The sequence below is a fragment of the Poecilia reticulata genome, linkage group LG15 (assembly GCF_000633615.1).
Source record: "Poecilia reticulata strain Guanapo linkage group LG15, Guppy_female_1.0+MT, whole genome shotgun sequence".
Classification (NCBI taxonomy): Eukaryota; Metazoa; Chordata; class Actinopteri; order Cyprinodontiformes; family Poeciliidae; genus Poecilia; species Poecilia reticulata.
The window spans coordinates 15,705,222-15,722,996 of NC_024345.1; the positions used below are offsets into that span (position 1 = coordinate 15,705,222).

A 17,775-nucleotide genomic window follows, 5' to 3' on the forward strand; every position below is an offset into this window, starting at 1 on the left:
GTCAGTTATGGAGTTGACACATCTTAGGAATAAAAAATAAAAAAAACAACTAAAGAATAACATAAGCTAACCAGAGCTAACTAGCCCTCAGCAAAGGAAGAAAGTGGTCTGGGGTTCCTCAGAAGTTCTGGTGCCCCACAATAAGGCCTGATTTTTTTTTACATTCTTTTTATGTCTGACAGTGTTGAGAAAAACTAGGGACAAATTTCAATGGAGTTGGAAAACATATAAAAATGATTTTTAATTCAATGTATTGATACTGTTATAATTATTTATATGACTACTTATACTTAATTGTCATAATATATAATTTTAGTATTTCTTTAATCGTTTTAAACTATTATAATGTATTGAGTTCCGCTCCGGGACAAGGGCTTTTAAAGACACCAGCCACCTACTACAATGTTTAAAATAAAAAAAAATTCTGCAAACACAAGGAAAATATACATTGTTGTGTTCACATGACCCAGGTTAGTTTAGTTAGTTAGGTAAATTGTATTATTATCAACTATTTGTTACACTTTTATAATGTCCTTCCCTTATGTACTCTTATTTGTTTAATCATATTTTTTAAGAAATGTTTCTGTATTGTTAATCCTTCTGATTTCCTTTCTCAGAGGGCCTCTCTGAAGAAGAGCAGTGACAGCAGCTATAGCTGTAAAACTATCGCCGTGAAGATGTACAACTTGCTCTGTTTGACCCTGTGTCAGGAACTGGAGAATCTAGGTTAAGATAGATTGTGTTGTTAGCTGGTGACAATCATTGGCTCTGTAGTGTGATGAAGTGTTTTTCCCCCCTCCCTTTAGAGTTACAGCTCTCTCTGTGATTAGGAACCCTAAAGACAATAAAAAGAGAGGGGCAGGCAAATGTACTTTCAGAGCGGTAGGAGATTTGTAACTGGGCGCACATCTCTGTCTGCTCTCCTCACGAGTAATTCAGAATCTAACTTTCTCTTGTCTTTCCTGTGTTATTTAATTTGTGTTAATACGTGTCAACACTGACAGATATTTGAAAAAAAAAATTATTTTGTGTATATTTTATTCAAATTTTGTGCTCTATCCATAGGACCTGTTTTGTCCCTATTCTCAAGAATCACTGGGCGACCAACAATTGTACAGCAAAGCAGGGCTCAACAGCATGTGGTAAATATGTTGTAATTGCAATATCAGTGGATGCAAAAATAAAATTGCAAATATTTAGGCTGTAATAAATATTCAATAATATATTTCAAGTGTCCTGAATTCACATTTTGCATCCCAGTGTAATATTTAGCCTATTAGATGGAGCTTCACTCTGTAGATGCTCATATGTGACAGACTGGAGCTCAAGATGCTACAGGTTATACAATGCTGGGCTTTAACATTGTATGAAATATGACAAATAACATTGCCTTCACATCTTGCAGCCCTATACGAAAACTATTTTCCTGCAGTCTTCCTCACCCCCACAGCACTCGAAGTTTTCTTCCTCTCCTGCACCCCCAACGGCGAAGCGGGAACGTCTCCTTTGGAAGTGCTGAGCTCGAGCCGGCGAGCTCCGTCCCACTCCTCTCTGTGGTCACTTTCCACGCTCAGGGCCTGATTACGCTTCGAGTATGACACTGCTGGTGGTACCGACGGACCCACTGGAAGAAACACGCACACATTATATTTTTAGCATGAGCCACATAAAAGTGCTTCGACATGTAATATTTTGGGGGGGATAAAAATAAAAAATAAAAATCAACAGCATACAAGGACAAGACAGCATTAAGCAAAGCCACTCAAAGCCAGGATTTACACTAGATTCCAGGGTACAGGTATGGTACAAGACAACAACATGTCAATGTTTTTGTTTTTTTTTATACATGTACAGCTACAGAAACCAAGGTGAGCAAATATGAAGCAGAGCTGCTGTCCCTCCTCATGCTTTGAGGTTCTGTTCCAAAAACAGCTGCGGAAAAGCAGCCCGCCACAAGATGGCGCCACAAACAATGGCTCCACATGACATAGGAGGAAACCGTCTGGCAGAGAGGTATTCAAGCTGAGTCACTGATTTAAGCATCGAGTACGCCAATTAGAAAAGGCTCACAACCAATCAGTTGAGATTTCTGTCTTTTTATTATCTGAGTTTGATATTTAAATCTTAAGAAATTATTGCACTTTGAAATCTTTAGTGCGTTACTATGCCCTCTTCTGTCCGTCTCAAAGTTGCACGTTCTGACACTTCGTTGCGCCACCAGTGACTCAGGGTAACGTCCTCCTGCACAACACGCAGTCCGCAGCACTCTCAGAGCCGGGATGTAAGAGGTTACTTTACTTGGCTTCTCTACGACACCACCACCACCACCACCACCATCATCATCCCCACCATGATCACTGTAGCGGCGCTGCTTCTGATTGGCCGATATGCTGCGCGTGACCTTGGGATGGGCAGGGGAAATGCTGGAGCTGTTGTTGATGTCGCTGGTCGGCCGCTGACGCTGGCCCAGGATGCTGTTGGTCAGCGGCTCGCTGCCCTCAAACTGCAACATGGCAGAAGAGCGGTGAGGGTTTTTTGGTCACGTTAGAGAATCTGTATAAATTTGGGAAGCAGAGGAGGTACAACGAGCTTCACCTCAGGAGCTTTTCGGCCTAGCAGCAGGTATGTAGCCATGACGTCGTCGTACTTCTGGTTTTGTAGTGAGTCTGTGATTTCTTCTTTAGGGAAACCCATGGTCACCATGAGCTCTGATTGGATGAAGAGAAAAAAAGTGGTCTGAGTCTGAACAGCGGTAAAAACAAAAGAACATAAAAAATGATATCCGCATACAGCGGAACACACCTATTCTGGACGAATCGCTGAAATCAGACTCTGGCTCGATGTAGGGTTTGAGCTCCTCATCCTCGTGACCCACGTTCATCCAGTGGTCTTTCATGATTTGCTAATAAGGAGACGAGAACAACATAATTTCTCAACTGCAGTTTGAATCACTAACGTTTATTTTAGTTGATACTGACACGTGCTGCAACTACACATGCTCAAAATGCAAACAAATGAGAATGTTTTTACTGAACTCCAGGCTGGTTCTGATCCGTCTCTGCACTTGATGAAATCTTACCACAAAATAACGACTTCCCATCACCGTTCCCCATGGACACAATTTGTTCTTAATTTTAAATCTAAGAATACCAGAAATAATTCTTCAAAACATCCTTTTTAAGCTAGATATTTCTATGTGTCCTCTTTCCTCATTTAAGAAACACGCTGCACAGTTTCAAGTCAGAACATGATAAAAGAAATCTCAAGAAAATCACTGATAAAATTAGCAAAAAGAGCAAAACCTCTAGAAACTTTTGAGAAGTGCTGATGAAGTGGAGCAAAGACATGGAGGGTGGTGATTTGCCCAGATCTCTACATTTGACAGGCTATAAATTGAGGGGAAAAAAGTATTTCCAAATATTAATCAACAACTTCCCTGTAAATCATTAAGTTTCGTGTCTGATTACATGCCATTTACAGAAAGTACAGAAGTTAAAGAAGCAGATAGAATGTAAACTCATGCAAATACCTCTAAACTGCCTCGTTTGACGGGGTTGAGCACAAGGAGTTTCTTCAGCAGGTTTTCACAGTCTGTGGACATGTAAAAAGGAATGCGGTACTTTCCCCGCAGAACCCGCTCCCGAAGTTCCTGCACCCAATGCAAAAAGAGATTATTAATACAGGTTATAATACTTTTAAGATATTTAAAACCAGAGCAAGATATTGGCTCGTGCTCATCGTTTTAAAGTTCAATCAACTGTTCGACAGAGAAATGAACCTAGAAGAAATATTTCAAGCCATTGATCTGGTAGAGTACAGTATTGGTTTTACTTTGCTCAGCTGCTCTGTACAGTTGAGGGAGAGATAAAGAATCAGTTTTAGATTACATTTACCGTATTTTCCACACAATAAGACGCACATAAAAACCTTCAATTTCCTCAAAAGCCAACAGTGCGCCTTATAATCCGGTGCGCCTTATATATGGACCAATATTGAGCCACAACAGGTCTAGCAACTATGGTAAGCAGCTGCCGACTTCATTTTCGCCCGTAGAAGAAGAAGAGTGTGGTGCATGCTGGGATAGTTGTCAGAATGCTGGTTTGTTAATAAAGTTTGACTGACCTATCTACCTGCCGACTGTCTAGAATCAGGTCGTCTGCAGGTCATTTAGCACCACGTTCTCCACCAACATGCTGTGCGCGAACGGAGAAGGGTGACCATCRTCYGGCCACSSCCCGGCCCAGTCGCRGAAGGCTCTCCTCGCCGACCGGAGTCGGACTGTTTTGTTAACATTCCGTTTAGTGCAGCTCCATCCAGTGGATGCATAACGTAACTCCAGCCTCTACTGTAGCGTCTATTCTATGCGCCTTATAATGCGGTGCGCCTTATATATGAAAAAAGTTTTAAAATAGGTCATTCATTGAAGGTGAGCCTTATAATCCGGTGTGCCTTATTGTGTGGAAAATACGGTAATCAAAACAAATCAATTTCCAATTTAAAAAATAAAATTCAACTAGGCTATGAAGACACTTTAAAAGTTAATTATTGAAGCTGATATTGCAAAACCTTTTGCATTATTAAAGCTCGGTGATTCATCTTTACAGCTGCTGCTCCCATTACCTTTTGCTCTCCAAGCAAGTTCAAACTCAAATTTATTTGGCTTAATATGTGAAAACATTTAAGATTAAACTGCATAGCAACATTTAAAACAATCAACTAAACTAGCTGTAGAAAAAGAAGGAGTGAGGTAAGATGTTTTTAACTACTTTCTTTGAGCAAATTTTAATTTGGAGTTACTATCTGCAACACAAATTAAAAATCTAAGATACTAAAGAGCTACAATTTTCTTAATAAAACCTATAGAGCATTTATGGAATCAATTGTATTAAATTAGGAAAATAAAAGTATGAAAATACCTCAATTTACTGGTCATGGGAAATATTTTTTTCTCTTTTTAAATCAGTATGAAATTGAAAATGAATGTCCTCTTCGTTTTATTTGTGACCTTAGCAAACATTTTTTAATTACCGGTAGCTTCTATTCCTTTTTTAACCACTGTCACATAATCTGATCCCAATTTGACTAACCATCAAAAATCTAAACAGAGGGAAGCTGAATTAAAATTAACAACCAGAGTGTACCATGCTTTTCCTTGTAACCATACTTTTTAAGTTGTTACGCTTTAAAGCAAGAAAACTTTCTAGAGAGGATCCCCACCCCTACGTCTGTGGGACTATGAAATGCTTTCCAGAAAAAAAAAAGGCCCACCTTTAGGTTCTGTCCGTCAAAAGGCAGTGATCCGCTGACCAGTGTGTAGAGGATAACACCAAGACTCCAGACGTCCACTTCAGGACCATCATACTTTTTTCCCTGAAAGAGTTCAGGAGCTGCATACGGAGGGGAGCCACAGAAAGTGTCCAGTTTGCTGCCCACTGTGAACTCGTTACTGAAGCCAAAGTCCGCTATCTTGATGTTCATATCTGCATCCAGCAACAAGTTCTCAGCCTGATGGAAGGACAGAAGTTAGCAATGTAAAAAAAATACATTGACATCTGAAGCATTTATCAGAATCAACCACTAAAATATGGGAACAAGACAAGAGAATTTAAATTCGTCACAACTTCTCACCTTTAGATCCCTGTGTACTATTCTTCTCTGATGGCAATACTGCACTGCAGACACGATCTGAAACACAAAAACGCACCACAGGTCACTGCATTAAATACCAGGCCAGAAAAGAAACTTGAGTGAGACGAAAGTAAGCAAAAACAAATCCGTAGAAGTCCAGCTGATGACAAGAAAAAGCTGCATTTCACCTCCTCCCTTACCCTTTTATTGTCCCAATTCTCTATTTCCAGTTCATGCAGAGAGACAGACAGGTCATCCCAACTGTTTCTGCCATGTGGAGGGAGTTTAGTGTTATTCTTAAAAAGCATTAAAAGGCGCTACTGTGTAGGAGGTCATTAGTAATTTTCTTCATAATTTGTCACCTACTGCCAATTTTGTACTGTCTGTCAAAAATGTATTTATAATAATTATTTATTTATCATATAATTAAAGTCCAATCTAGAATATTGCAAAGGTCAAAAATATTAATACGTGCCTCAACAAAGGAGAGGCTGGCATTAATCATTTTTAAAAAATACTTTATTGAACAAATATATTATATGTAAATCATTTCAATAGTTTCCCCAAATTACTGATTTACAATAAGGCCGTCATTTTACTCTACTTTTGAAAGGAAAGGAGAAGTACGTCAACAACAGCCACAAATTTAAGAGTTTCTGAGCTAAAAGACGTCTTTTGATAAATCTACATTTATGCTGTTGTTTGAGGCGGCCAGGAAGATTCATATTCCAGAATGTCAAAAATAGCAATCAAACATAAATTGTCCAATTCCCTGACAAACGTCACCCAGCTGTGAGCACCTGTAAAACACGTGATGACTTTAAACATTTAGGATTTTGATCTTGTGCACACATATTCCCTTGAGTCCTTTTATCAAGAGAACAAAATCCTTTTTTTTCAGTATAGGTAGCCATATCAAAAGCAACGATGACAATGTAAAAACTGATTTAATATTGATGCACATGAGGCACCACTAGGGGTCAGCAGAGACTACGGGGATGCAGGCTTTCTCAGAAGAAGCTGTGTGTGCTCCACCTTCCCTCTGCAGTCAGTGACAAAGCGGGATTTTGGTCTATGCAGTCTTTCTCCAGAAAACAATAAAGTAATGAGGCCTCAAGTGCTGCAACACTGGTGACTCACCTGCCTAAACTTGGCCCTGGCCTCCTTCTCCTTCATCCTGCCGTGAGCCACTAGGTAGTCAAATACCTCTCCTGTGACAAGAACAAACACAAATGGTATACATTTGTAAGAATCTACTCATTTAATGCATCCTAAATTTTCAGGGACTTCAAATTATGCATGTAAAGTAAATAAATAATATGTGACCTAGTTAACGAACATGAATTGAGGCCTAACTCACCTCCACTGGCATACTCCATCACCAAATAAAGTGTCTTTTCTGTTTCAATCACCTCAAACAATTTTACTGCAAAAAAAAAAGGAAAGCATTAATTAAAAGTTAGATGAAGTTCATAGTTGGACTTTACAAAGGGAACCTGTAATTTTAAGAGTCAAAACAGATCTGTATTACAAAAAGACATTGAACAGGTAGCATGTAGCTATTTTTTTTTGTAGTTCAAGCTTTTTGAGGTTTCTGCAAGTTTTAGTTAAATTTACAATTATAGGACCTTTTAATCTTTGTAAAGATTTCATTTTAAGGCACTTGCATGAATTGCAAAAAAAAAAAACTGTTAGGCAACGTTAGATTCCATAACAAGAACACAATGTTCTCAATTTTTCTCAATATTAACAAAGCAATAAAAAGTAATATTAAGAAGCTAAATTAATTATTGCAGGGAAGAATAAATGCCCAGGTCCAGTAGTTTCATCAATGCATAAAGTAAGAGCTCAATTTCAACTAAACGGCATTGCAAATGCATTTCTCAAAGAAATTGTTAAAGCATGTAATTAATTTAAGAAAAATGTTTAATAAAGAAGCAATTTCTGAAAGATTGCTCAAATTAAAGGCCTATTACAGGAAATCTGGATGTATTTAAGGTCCAAAAATTCACATGATTATATTCAGATGAAAGGCTAAGACCCTGAACAAACCCTGATCAGAGAGTGAGCGCAGACATAACAATCTGAGAATGAAAATCACAAACAGCTTAGATCTAATTAGTTCATTTATTTCTTCAGTGAGTTGCAGAGGTTAAGCTAGGTAACAGTCTTGCTTCTGCCAGTTAACAGATTCATCAGGCTGATTCATCAGCAAGTTCACTCACCTATATTAGGATGATTCAGTAGCTTCATTATTCTGACTTCCCTGAAAAGCTGTGGAGACACAGAGGAGCAACATTAGTCCATCCAGAACCACATCAGATGACTTCATTAGCAATAAAACCTGAGTGCTACATATTACGGTAATGCAACTACAAGTTGTTTTTGAAAAATTTTTAAAGTGTCTTAAATGTGGTCACACTGGCAGAGGACATGAGGATCACAGCTCTACTATGCTATGAAAAGCAACACGACTGATGCCGTGATGCATTAAAACCCTGCCCAAGGTGCAGAATTACAACTCCACCGACGGGCTGCAGGGGAATGAGGCGGCCATGTGGCCAGGACTGCAGCCACTCACACACTGCCAGCATCTGCAGAGCAGCAGCGCAGACACGCCGCTCCGTAACAGCTGTAAAACTTTACAGGCTTTGAGTTTGAGATTCCAGAGCGGTTATATTCAGTCTCTTTTTAAAATCACACACGCATTGCTTTTCTTGTATTTTTCTCAGAGCAGCCTGTGCTTTCAGACGAGTAAATAATCAGTTGGATCTTTTGTTGGAAAAACTGCATCTCTTTGTGTGACTGTTTTACGTCAGCTGAGCTCCTGCAGCCACGCAGAGGTGCTGTTGAATCATTTACATTCTGTTATTTCCAACTTGACGTTTGCTCAAGTGTCTGATTTCAGTAGCGACTAGATAGGGATTTGTGCCTAAAGAACAGTTCGGCCACCTGAGACAACACAGATTTTGGTCTTTGCTGACTTGACCAAAAAATAAAAAAATATAAAAACCTTCTGAGTTATTTTTTTAAATTATTATTATTATACGGAGGAAATCACATTGCTTTGTGAAGCTATGAATCTCTGACTTGTAAGACGTTGAGTTATATTTGTGAATGCTAGTAACTTTCTTAATGGTTTTCGGGTATTACGTAATGTTCAGGGTAGTGTGTGTTTCTAGGTCGTCAAACACAGCTATTATATCAGTGTGAGCAGGCCCAACTCTGCAGGACTTCCAGCTACAGTCTCACTTATTACAAAACAAAACCTCTGCCGCACTAAATCTTTCTCCTGTTCTCTGTCTCTACTTGCTTCTTTGTGATACCTTTAACTTCATGGATTCAAAATATTGCACAAGAAGCTGCAGCAGAGATATTAAAGGTTCTTATATTGTTCTGATGGTCCGACAAACGAGTATTGGCTGTTTTTGTTCAAAGCTGGTTGTGGAGTATTCTTCAGCATCACAGAGCTAACATAAACTATGACAGAAGGCCACATATTCTTCATCATTACAACAAACATCATTTCAGTAGACATGGGGGCTAGGATTTGTTTAAGATAAATCCTGAACTGATATTGTTTGTCTATTTTTAATCAGTCGTCTAGCTTATACATTGCAGCTTTTTCTCTTTAAATCACCACAAATCACATTTTCTTGCCATGTAGGATCTTTGAAGGACTTATGTTGTGCTTCATTCTTAGTATATTTTATACCAGCGTTTCTGGTAGCGGACAGAAATGTTTCAAAGATCAATCTCAAAACAGTTGTTTAGTCTTCTTCGTGCTGTTCTTCAACAGCCACTTTAGTAAAACAGCCTTTTCTACTTGAACTTAGCGTTGCCAGGACAAATATTTGCAGAAAACAAGTGTCGTTAAGCGTGATGTTATTTTCACACATAAGCTATCAGCATGAACAACAAGAAAAAGCTATTCTTCAGAAGTTGGCTCGATTTTGACTCAGTTTCTCAAACAGTTCAGAGCCGACAGACTTCAGCATTTCTTACCAAAAACCTAAAACCTCAGAGAACAAGCATATAAGAAGGGGATTTATAGAATTCAAAGCTGTGTTATAGAGAAAAATATGATGGATGATTTTTTTGAGTCAATCATAAGATATTTATAAAGTAGTGATGCACAAATTAGTCAGCCAGTAAACAAAATCCACCAGTTTTGCCTTTGATTATCATGTCAAGCACTGAAAAACAGGTGAGTAGACAAACTGGTGCAGCACAAATAAACCAATAAACAGCATGAACTTCAATGAAAAAAAGTCAGAACTTAAAGTTTAGAGATTGGGGGTGCACTGACCCGGCATCCGAGCTCTGATTTTGTGTTCTTTTAAACTGATAAATGTGAAACCAGGCACGCTTAGATATACATGAGTAATAGAAATAAAAATATGTTACGTGAACGCCTCAATCAGAATATTCTGATGGGATTCATCTCGATTGGAATAAAATTGCAATCCGAACGAGAGGGAAGGTTTATGGCAATGGATAAAGCTGAACTGCGTGAACGTAGCAACTTGGTTGATTGTGTCATTCTGGCAAACTCATGACTAATCAACAATCCCATATTTTCAGGCAGCACTGAACTTTGATAGATGCTTATTTCTTCCTGCTCTCTCATCCTGCAACGCAGGAAGGCCAACAACATACTGCTTAGCCTGTAGCTCAGTTAATGAGTGCAGTAACATCTGTTATTAGAACCTGGCACCGGTCCATTCTGGGTTCTCAGAAGACACAGAATGAACTCATTACTGCATTTGTTTGTCATGTTCAGCACAGATGGAAGTACAGCTTCTTTTTTCTTTTTTTTTTTAGCAAAATTTTACAACTGTCATCCTGAATAAAACCTGGCGCATGTAAACCCACATCATGGCCAGATTAACTTTGTACCCATATAAACAATACATTTTGATTACTTCATCAAAATTCACTTCAATTCGATAAAGAAATTTTGGACATGTAAACATAGCAACTGAGAATACAAGGAAGTTGTGTGGATTCCTTTACAGAAATATGAGTTTTTAGTCCAATTATTCATAGATCATTCATAAAGCAAATAATATTCCCTTAATTTCTAACAGACATTTACTAAGCTCAAAGCAAAAAGCACATCATAGAACACATTTCTTATACACACAAGCAGTCATTGTAAAACTGCTTCACAAATTTCACAGCGAAGGCTAAATGATCACAAACCAAATGATTACATGTTAAACCACCTGTAGTATCTTGTACTATAGCAACTTAAATTTCCAAAAGGTTGCCAACAATGCCAATTCCCAATACGGCATGTTCCACAATGGAGATTAAAAAGCTCAAATGAGTAAAACTGTAAACTTTTTCATGCTGGAAAACATTCAGCCTTTCTGTTATCTTATTTAAGCATTGGTCTCTCTTATGCTTTTGTAGCCGTGCGAGGTCTTGACGTGTTTTGTGCTTCCTCCAACTTTATTTATTAGGCCCCTTACTGATACCGGAATGACCAACTCTTCCTCTGGTAATAACTTCCACACCGAAGAGTACCGTTAGTACGACTCGTTAGTGATGGTGATCAGAACAAGATCAGAGTGTTGGGTTTCTGTCTGGCTGGTACATTACTAGTTAGAGCTGATTCACTAGAAGCTGCAGGCCAGTCCTCAAAGTCTTCTTCCAGAAAAACCCTGATTGTTGTATTTCTAGCTTCATGCATCAGTTTTTATTCAACCCAGCAGAAATGAAACATTCATGTAAAACAGATGTTTTCAAGGCCCCAACTAATTAACAAACCTAGTAGTTTTACAAAAGTTTCATTATAAAGGATTAAATGATTATTATACATACGATTTATTCATTAATTATATTGCATATTAATCATACAATATATAAGTTTTGTAATGAAAGCATAAAAAGTGTTTACAAAGACTAGACGGTTTTGATATCTGCTCATAATTTTTACGAGGATACTCTGTAGCTCTAAATAACAAACATCTCCTATGTGGCAAATCCTGCTCCATATTCAGCAGCTGGTGCTCCGGCCTGAGAGGTTCCCTGTTGGTAACGAAGTGAGTTAGAGTGTGAACACACAGACATAAAACCCAGAAGACGTCCCTCATGATGAGACAAACATATATAAGTCACTGCATGTCCTTTGACATGCTAAGCATCACTCAGGAGAGGAATCTCTGTTATTAAGAAAGGCAGACTTAAAAGTCCGTATTGGATCTTGAGCTCTCATCTCCACTGTCTTGTCTCCTCCCTCCCCCTGCGTGTTGTTTGCGTCACTGCCCTAAAGCTCCTCACATGGGAAGCACGTGTGCAGCCGCTTGGAAATGAAAATTAGAACAAATCTGAGCGGGGCTGTGGAAAAACAACAACAAACAAGGATCCCGTCGATACACATTCAATATGGATGTAGCCACCATGAAGGCCGACAGGAGATAATGAGTTTGAGATCTTTGATCCGGTCTGCTATCATTATCGATGATATCTACAGACGCAGTGGGGAGTTGCAGTGTGGAATAAAGGCGTTGTGAAGGTGTGCTGTGTACATGGTGGTGAGCGAGTGGGCTACATTATCCCAGAAATAAGAAGACGTTAAAGTGATCAATTTAGCTAATAAATGAAAAGAATAATTTGGAAAAAAAAAAAAAAGTGCATCATAGGACGCATCACATTCAATGCGCCTGAATCTGTGTAGTCTGTGCCAGTGACCTACTTCCAGCCACCCAGAGGCACCCAAACTAGCCTTAATTACAGCAGAGTTCGCATGCAGGAGGAGCAGAACAGAGGATTTCTGACAGGGGACACTTACAGGAACAGGCTGCACTATTTCAGTCATGGCAGCTGCACAGCTGCTCGTTCAACGTGGAGATTACTGATGGAACGAGGAGCCTGCAAACCACCCTCCATCCAACGGGTTTCTGTTTGAAACCCGTTGGTACTTAAAAAACATCATAGCAGCAAATAAATCCCGTTTGCAGTTGTAGTGAGACAAACAGGCAGAAAAATAAAAAGCATCTCTGACAGACATGCACAAGTCGAACTGTGATCGTTGATCAGCAGGCAAGACACTGACAATCAAATAAATCCAAGAACTTTCTACCTATCAGACACGCCAACCAATAGAACATACTTTGACAATTGTTTTTGAGTTAAATAAAGATCAACATTAGAGTTATGTACTGGATACATTGTAGTATTTTTATTTTCAGTTTAACTCAGAATTTCACCTCTATCAACAAACCTGCACTAAGGGGTGAGGAATACAGTTTATTTCAGAATACATCAAATGCCGACATGGATGATTCTGATTGAGTGAAGATAGAAAATTAATTATATTAACTGAAAACATAATTTTGACAAACACAACAGACTTAAAAGAGCACAAGTGAAGTGCCAGGACAGTTTATGCAGTGAATGGCACACGAGTATGGCCTGGATGATGGAACAAGAGTCACGGCAAATAGAGGGTGTTTACATATTGAAACTTTTCTGAACGTTTTTGAAGCTCAAGGATTTATTTCTAAAGTTTCCAACTGTGTTATGCTTTTTTCCAACAAGACTATTGTGCAAAATATGTCAAACCTCCCCTCCCAAACTCAGAAAGGTGAAGATAATTTCAACATCCATTGTGACTTTTACTGTAAAGCATTTCTTATGTCTCCATAGTGGGACATTTTCTGAGGAATGGCAGCTAGCACACTGTTCTTCAAATAAATGAGGGAAGCACAGGAGCATTTTTGAATGAGCCTTGGCATAATAGGAATGGCAGATTACAAAGAAGGATTTTGTTTTAGTTACAGGTGACATAAGAGATTTTTGGCTGCATAGTTTTTGGGGTGGTTTTTAGCATATATTGCTCTTTTTTGTTGAGCTAAAAGGTATTTTACACTATTATTAGTGAAGTAGAGAGAAGAGGTTTGACAGAAGCAGGTGATACAGCCTTTAGAACAAAAAATGTAGTAATTGGTCAAAATCCAGAGGCAGGACTTAAAGGAAAATTGGAAAACTGCATCAGTCAGAAGAAAACAATCTGTCCTGTCCGACATTGAGATGAATGTTCTAACCTGTCCTCAACTTCTGAGGAGCTAAAAATAAAACCAGAAAAAAAACCCCGAATTACTTTGTTTTCATCTGCTCCAGCAACACCTTTATTAACCTCCAACAACATTAGAAAGAAAACACCTCTCTGAGTGCAACGTGTTTAAATAGATTAGACTTATTGAAGTCAGGCAGCATCCTAAATGTCATCAGACATGTGATTGGCTGCATATCTTAGCAGCTCCAACATTTGATTTTGTACTATGATTCAGACAACAGTCCTGTCTGCCTAATCACATTCCACTCATCTGGTCAAGACCAAAGCTCCTCTAGCCAATGAGCTGGGCAGCATTTCATTGGCTAATGCAGAGTGGCAGGAGGAGGACAGACGTAAACAACAGCCATTATGAGAGAGGTTGACCCCACAGTGGGCTTTTTGCAGCAGGCGGGGGGGAAAAAAAAGCAACCTCCCAAACTCAGACATTGTAAAGCAGATCAGCAGCAGCATTTAAAACTGACGATTGGACTTTCTGTTGCTTTAGGTTTATTTACAGGACAGATGAGAGTGCTGCGGCTGGTGGGATGAGTACGGCATTTGCTTAGTGAGAGGAGATTAACCAAAGGACCTATTTTAGGGGCAAAACGCCTTAAAACCTTGACAACGTCAACATCCCGGATCACAGATGACATGTGATGCGTTTCCTGCAGTGGCTGTAAGGAGGAGCTTTAGAAAGCTCAGCTGATCTCATTTCCTGTCCTGACCACTACAAACTCAGACCAGGGCCAACGAGCCGTGAAGGATCAGAACCGAGGATTATTTTTAACTCATGATTCACTTATTTAAAGCCGTCATTAAAATAGAAAAACAGAGGTGAAAATACCAGGAGATAAAGAAAAGAAAAAAGAGATCATTTTTAATAATAGATCTTACTCTGTGCTGCGATACAGCACAGATACAAAATTACTCGTCGGTGTTGAGGATTTTGACCTCTGTTGCTGGATTTTCTTAACTGATCGCTATAGGGCTTCGGTCAGAAAGCACGCCGGTCATCAGGGTGTTTAAATGGTTTACTGAAGAATTACTGACAGGACGGTGCAAATAAATTGAAGCAGTTTCTGAAAATACAATAATAATACAGATTCAAATTACCATTTAAAAATTAACATCAGTGAGCAAACAAACCTTAAATATCAGCATTAATTCCCTTTCTGAAGCACTGTTTAAATTTGAATGATGCAGAACAGCAGAGGAATCAATTTATTTCCAACTTCCCAAATCTCAAGACCAACAGCCAAATACAAAGATAGTTTCAACACTAAATCACAACCATTAAGAGCAAAACAGACATTCAAAAACTATAGAAACACACTTGTAACCAAGAAGTGCTGTCAGAAGTGACAACAAACATCCACCCATTCATGACACATGACTAACACCACAACTTACATCGTCAATGACTGCGGCATCAGTCTCAACAGTAAACAGCAAACAGATCAACTGAACGTCGAGAAGAAGAAATAAACGGAACAAACCTCTTTCCAATAAAAGGAACCACTTCAAAATAAAAGCATAGATATGAGTCATTGAAGTACTTGAAGAATTAATAACAGTCGGTTTAGGACAATGATGCTCATCCAGCTAGATTAGCAAATGAATGGAAGCACACAGGGGCAGGAATGTGAGCATGTGTGTGAAATGTTGCTAAAACCGTGACTTGCTCTCAACGAGGACCTGCCAGTCCAATGTGTTATGCAGCTTTATCTGCGTGTATAAATTAGCCCATATAGGAACCGCTTGCTGTGCCAGATGGTGAGCCCACAGCCCGGCTCCTTTGGGACCACAAAGCGAAAGATCAGTGGCATTTTGACAGGCTAACATGAAAGAGCAACCACTAGCGGTGAGCGGAGAAGTCGTGCTGCCAAATCAGATACAGCACACCCACAAAAACCAAGCAAGAAGAAAAGGAAAAGCAGCGCACCAGATTTAACCATGAATACAAAATATCTCATTAACTTCCAAGTCAGAGTAAAAGATGCAAACATTATTAGCTTAAGTGTACAATTCTTGTATTAATTGGTCAGTTTTAGGCAGGGGTGAAAACCCACTGGCTGCAATGTTGACCCCGTGAGATGCCATGAGATCTAAATTCTGAACATAGTCTTCCACATCGGGTTGATGGGGTAACAGGTCCAGAAGGGAACCACAGACATCTCTCCCAGGCCAGACTAGACATATAGACCATCTTCATCAGTTAATTTTAAATCCTGCATCGTATTAAAAAACAATCTAATTATTATTAATAATGTCACCAAAAGCTGCTAATGCTGCTCATCTGATGGAGACATAAGAGAGAAGCTACTATTCTGATAAAAACAGATATAAACATTTGTTTACCAGTTGGTTTAATAGTTAAAATACAAGAAAAGTGAAAAACCAACAGACTCATAACCAGTTTAAAGGAAAGCATAAAAATGGACTCATTTATTCCCTTCCCGGCTATTAGCAATGTGGGCTGCTGATGCTGTGCTGCTGTTGGTGTCAAGCTCTCAGTTACACAGAAAAAGCTGGAAGACATTACGTTCTGTCTATTGTTTACGTTCCTGCACCGTACAGAACAAATGTGTTCAAGTGGGTCGTTTACAACCCATCAAATATGGAGCGGCAGCATCATTTGTTTGGGATCATCCTTTATTCTATTTCTTCTATGCTAACGTGTAAAATTATTAAACCAAAATTATTTCTTTGTAGCTCTTCTCCAAGCAGGCAAAATTTCTTGTCATAATTTACAACAGCATCAGCAAATGTTTGTAAGTTACATTTAATTTTACTTTTAATATATTTTTAATTCAAGTATGATTCAAAATTTTAAACCTGATAGAATGATGAAAAATCCCACTTAAATTAATGGTTTGAATATACCATGTCAATCTAAACTTAATATTTAACCGTTAAAATCCCTGTTTTAATCACTAGCCTCCAGAATACCCTTCTAAACTCTGTCATGGCGTCTCGAATGATTAAGTGACGCAGTTGCAAAGGGTTAATAGTTTGAGTCATGCAGAACTGATTTGACTGTTGCCATAGCAACGATCAGAAGACATTCCCCCAGAACTTCAGACTCATCATTGTAGCTATGACCTCATCTATGACATAGATCACAGAACATCTGAGATTATGAATGCTTGGATCTCAAAACAGGAGATCCAAGCATCTCTTTAAATAAAGGGAACACTTCAGTGTTCACTTCAATGTTAAAGTGTTCCCTTTATTTTTTTGAGCAGTGTATATAGATAACACATATTTATATATAATAAGCACATATACTTATATATAATAAAGACACTGTGTTTGTAATCATAATAGTACTATTGTGACTAAAAAACAATAGCAATATTATATAAAGTTATATAACAAAGTTATATTATAACTTGTCATAATTTAATAAAATATCAATATTAAATTATAATAACACAAAGTTATTATAATTTAATATTGTTATTATTGCTATTGTTTTTTAATAATAATAATAGTACTAATAATATCCCCACAAAAAAACAAATCTGAATATCCAGTCCATTACAGTCTTATGTTTTTATGGCTCGATGTTTATTTTGCAATTAAGTGATCAATGTGGTAGATCAACTACTGCAGCTATTAGCTCATTAAACACCTGCTGTACTGATGATCTGTCAGAGTTGATGTTTAAGTCACCTTCTATGTTCTAACACATCTACATCTTAAGGTTGTCAAAGTCAAGCTAGCATAACTGAGCTACTTCTCTTCCCTCCATTATTTTTTTCTTAATTACTTTTTTCCTGACCTGTTAATCTAGTGATAGTGTAGCAAAGCACTGCATCCCGTTGTATATATGTTCAGAATTTAGGTCTCATGGCTTCTCAAGGCGTCAACATTGCTGCCAGTTTGCTGAGGAAAATACAGCTCCATTCTGTAACATGAATGTGCTGATTACATTTTCGCTTCGCAAAAATTTAATCAGCACAGAAACTCCAAAGCACACAAATAAGCAATTGTAAATATATATAATTTTTGCGAAGCGATAAAAGCTGGGTAGCTCTTGCATTGTTACAGAATGGTGCTATATTTCCCTCAGCAAACTG

At 38.4% G+C, this 17,775-nt stretch overlaps 1 protein-coding gene across 6 annotated transcripts in view; it reads right to left on the reverse strand.

Annotated features, from left to right (window-relative positions):
• The window catches only part of mark1 (MAP/microtubule affinity-regulating kinase 1), a 41,400-nt gene that overhangs the window by 7,330 nt on the left and 16,295 nt on the right, over window positions 1-17,775 (reverse strand). For 4 of the 6 annotated variants that reach the window (XR_535557.2, XM_008429554.2, XM_008429553.2 and 1 more), the window contains exons 4-13: window positions 7,854-7,902; window positions 6,989-7,054; window positions 6,769-6,839; window positions 5,629-5,685; window positions 5,269-5,505; window positions 3,530-3,649; window positions 2,803-2,902; window positions 2,596-2,708; window positions 2,299-2,503; window positions 1,443-1,624 (exon numbers count right to left, since the gene is read on the reverse strand). Coding sequence is in view for 5 of the 6 variants with exons in the window: in XM_008429554.2 (XP_008427776.1) it covers window positions 1,443-1,624; window positions 2,299-2,503; window positions 2,596-2,708; window positions 2,803-2,902; window positions 3,530-3,649; window positions 5,269-5,505; window positions 5,629-5,685; window positions 6,769-6,839; window positions 6,989-7,054; window positions 7,854-7,902 (1,200 nt within the window). In the remaining variant the exon portion in view is untranslated. The remainder of the gene's footprint in view (window positions 1-1,442; window positions 1,625-2,298; window positions 2,504-2,595; window positions 2,709-2,802; window positions 2,903-3,529; window positions 3,650-5,268; window positions 5,506-5,628; window positions 5,686-6,768; window positions 6,840-6,988; window positions 7,055-7,853; window positions 7,903-17,775) is intronic. The other 2 variants (XM_008429556.2, XM_008429555.2) reach the window with 1 other exon arrangement.